Source organism: Colletotrichum navitas (assembly GCF_030913465.1).
Source record: "Colletotrichum navitas strain CBS 125086 chromosome Unknown LY79scaffold_279, whole genome shotgun sequence".
Taxonomy (NCBI): domain Eukaryota; kingdom Fungi; phylum Ascomycota; class Sordariomycetes; order Glomerellales; family Glomerellaceae; genus Colletotrichum; species Colletotrichum navitas.
Window position 1 is genome coordinate 1 of NW_026850825.1, and position 3,457 is coordinate 3,457.

Genomic DNA, 3,457 nt, shown 5'->3' on the forward strand with positions numbered 1-3,457 from the left:
AAAAAAAAAAAAAGCACTGTGGCTTGCGGAAACGCCCGCTGGTCTGACGGGGGGTCCTTTGAGGCACAAAGAGAGCCGCCGAGTACAGATCGGAAACCGACCGAGATGCTTAGATTTCTCGATGTCGGTAGGAGCTTATGTAGGTAATCCGTTGCATGCTGCGTTAGTATCTAGCACAAATTGCCTATTTCTGGAATAAATTTTCAAGGCTGCCTACACACCATCGATCTGCCTCTTATATGACTTGGACACTGAAGCCTTCGAAATAATCATTCAAGTCAGCTTGGATATTGACAATGGAAGGTCAGTAGATACGCCGGACCATGCATTATTTGCCTGTTGAAATATTACAAACCTTCGCCAGGGTTCAAAACATCAACGTGGTGAATTAACCTAGGAAACTCAAAGGTACACTTACTTGATTTCTGTGATGATAGGCTCAAAGTAGATCCACAATTGCAGTGCAGTAAATGTGACTTATATAGCATCCCGAAAATTTCACTATATGTTTAGTAGGAATAGAGTGTGCCTATTTATACCACATATGTACGTAGGGCTTCTAAAAAGTTCACATTCAAAACTTCAGCAGAGTGCGCGCTCAAGACCCATCAGTGGTGGAAACAGTCCACTGGAGCTAATGCCCCCAAACGATCATAAGCTTGATAATATGACCTCTCTGTCCACGTCGGATCCTCACAAAGACAGACCATTAAGCATGACCCTTCTCTTCGGCCTTACTGCTGGAGATCCTGCCGATGGAAATTACTTGAGACATTGGTAAACTTACGTCTCTGGAGCGGCCCTCGGATGGGCTGCTAATTTTCAAACTCCACGACCCCGCATGTCTCTGCCAAATACGCAAGTAGGGGCGGAGGGAGGGCAAGATGCTGACTATGAGGCCAATGTGCCCATCTGAGACCGCCATAGCTTCTGTACTTGGATCAGCCTCGAGAGTAGAATCAGACCAAGGAACGACGGCCGACTTACCGCCTGTGTTGAGAGCGGGCACTGGCGTGAATACAGCTTGGACCACGAACCATCGTGCGATGGTGACGAAGATGTTGACCAAGCCAATGCAGAAAGTAACGCCAGCACTGATCTTTGCCGCCTTCGACATGTTCAGCCTGCTGATACAGACGAGCGGAAGGATAAATACTGGAGTTGACTTGTGAGCAGGAGGCGAGACTGTGTCGGGCATATTACTCACTGAAAATTTCCGTGGTGAAGTGGAAAGCCCATCCGAGATTGTCGTTAACTTGCCAACACCGAAAGGGGCAGCTCTCACTGTAAGACCTGCAACAGGTGATCAGCAACCATGGACGTGTCCCAATGAAGGGGAAACGGTACCAGTAGCAACCCCACTTGCAGAGGAACAATATCATGAAGATGGTCGTGATAAAGCCGGCGACACAGTAGACCACGATGCAGGCTAGCGAGATCCTGATCTTGGTAGAGCCACTGCCGAAAATCTCATAGTATAGGGCAAGGAGCGTCCCCTTGTTGGAATACTGTTCAATGTAGAACGGGAAATATAGGATATAGAGCGCCTGTGGTATCCCCAAGTCAGATTGTCCGTGTTTCGGCTCTCAAGGCACTATGTGCGGCGCAGATTGCAGCCAGACAACGTACCCTGTAGACTTTAATTGAATCATCCTCCGACGCCACCCAGGTGGTCATCCTGAAGTCGACGGACGAATCGTAGATGCCCCTCTGGTACAGCTTGACGTCGACCGCGTTCAACGAGATGCCGGCGGCGAAGGCCACGGCGATGAAGGCGTCGCTGAGGACAAATCCCGACTTGAGGTGGAAGATTCGAAGGTAGATCCGCGCAATTATGAGGCAGAAGGCGATGCCGATGAGCGTCCACTCGATAGCCTATGCAGCGTTGGGACGGGGGGGTTAGTTCGAGATGCGAAGGCAAAACCAAAACGAACATGTACATACAAGCAGTCCCTCCCCTGTTAGATTGCCCATTTCTGCCCACCAACTGGAGAGACCGACCTAAATGGTAAATCAATTAGAATTGATAAATTAAAATAAAACAAAACTGTGTCGTGACAAAAGCCTTTTAACCGGCCCCTGCCTCTTAGATCGGACCTAGATACAGGACGGAAGCACGCTGCCAAGAGGGCAGAGCGGCCCTACAGGCTGGGCAAATCTCTCCTTAAAGAACACCATTCTGTCCCGAATCCTCAGTTTTGTTGTGGCTCTGCTTTCGTATGAAAGGATGGGAAAATTGATACACATCCGATTACGCTATACTTTGGGCATGCCTTACGGGGCATTGCTAGTCCAGCCACCGGGTAACCTGACAGCGTCCTGCAGCCTCCGGGGATCGGGACTGACTCGCTTGAAGGGCAGGGCCCAGCACGCACCTGGCACGATCCGAGGCCCTGGACTCGTACGGGATGCGAGACAAGGGAGCCCAGAGGGGAACCGGAGACACAAGGCCATGGCTCATCCCGATATTGTCCATGTTTTTCGAAGCGCAGAGACGGGCAACAGTCACCTGGGATTGACTCTGATTCGATGCGAGCCGCCTTCGCCGCGCGTCATGCCGCGTTTCATGCCCCGTAGAGGTGCGGTGAAATGCTAACCCTGGACAAGCCCGTGAAAATGAAAGGCTTTGAGGGAATGAGATCACCAAAGGAAAAATGAGGGACCAGGTGCCGTGTTCCAAGGCTGGTCGAAGCTACCTGCGAATCCGGGGAGGGGTGGCTGCACACGGAATGATGCATGCGTCCCATGTGGCTAGTTAGTAGTGGCCAACAAAGATTCTCGCCCTGCCGGCCGGTATCGTGTAACCACTGGCATCGGGGCGCTACATTTTGGATTCTTTCGCGACAACCAGGCTTGGGGGGGGGTTCATCATTCCTGCTTCTTGTGCTGATAGAAGCTAGCCTACGGCTATGACCCCATTTTCACGTTCCGGCGGCGCAGACTAACCTGCGCGGTCGTTGCCGACGTGCGACGTTCGACATTCCCTGTGGTGGGCCGACATGCCCTTCTTGTTTGATTAAGTTGGGGTCTCAGTATACAAGACGGCTTGTGGGCCGCCAGGATTCCCGACACCTTGTCGTTGCCCGTCTGCATTCCGCATGTGTCTGCGCTGTTTTTGCAGTGATGTCGCCTACCTGTCCGTTCGAGGCTACTTGACCAAAAGGGACTTCAGCTTATGAAAGACACACAGGCTGCCGGTGCGGATGCTCCATGGATGTGCTGAGAAGCAATCATTCTACGTGCCTGAAGTGGCTCGCCGGGAGGCCATTGAACGATTACCTTGATATCCCGCGGAGGGCCGTGCTGATACTGCGGAAGGAATACCATGGTATCTTGATCAACCCCTTGTTCTCTCAGTGCATGAGCAAGTCGAGAATGTTACTCTCCAACGTCTCGATCCCCCGGTCGGGAGCCAACTAGAGAAGGAGGCTAGCGCCAAGCTCTCTACGAACGCGCT

The 3,457-nt window shown here is 51.8% G+C and overlaps 1 protein-coding gene across 1 annotated transcript; it reads right to left on the minus strand.

The window, feature by feature from the left end:
- Positions 1-709: 709 nt before the first annotated feature.
- Positions 710-1,974, minus strand: LY79DRAFT_595485 (uncharacterized protein; the record flags this gene model as incomplete). Its single annotated transcript, XM_060561783.1, has 6 exons — positions 710-930; positions 988-1,155; positions 1,208-1,293; positions 1,348-1,547; positions 1,630-1,875; positions 1,945-1,974. 6 exons carry the CDS (start codon positions 1,972-1,974, stop codon positions 710-712), a joined length of 951 nt encoding a protein of 316 aa, XP_060406700.1.
- Positions 1,975-3,457: the final 1,483 nt, after the last annotated feature.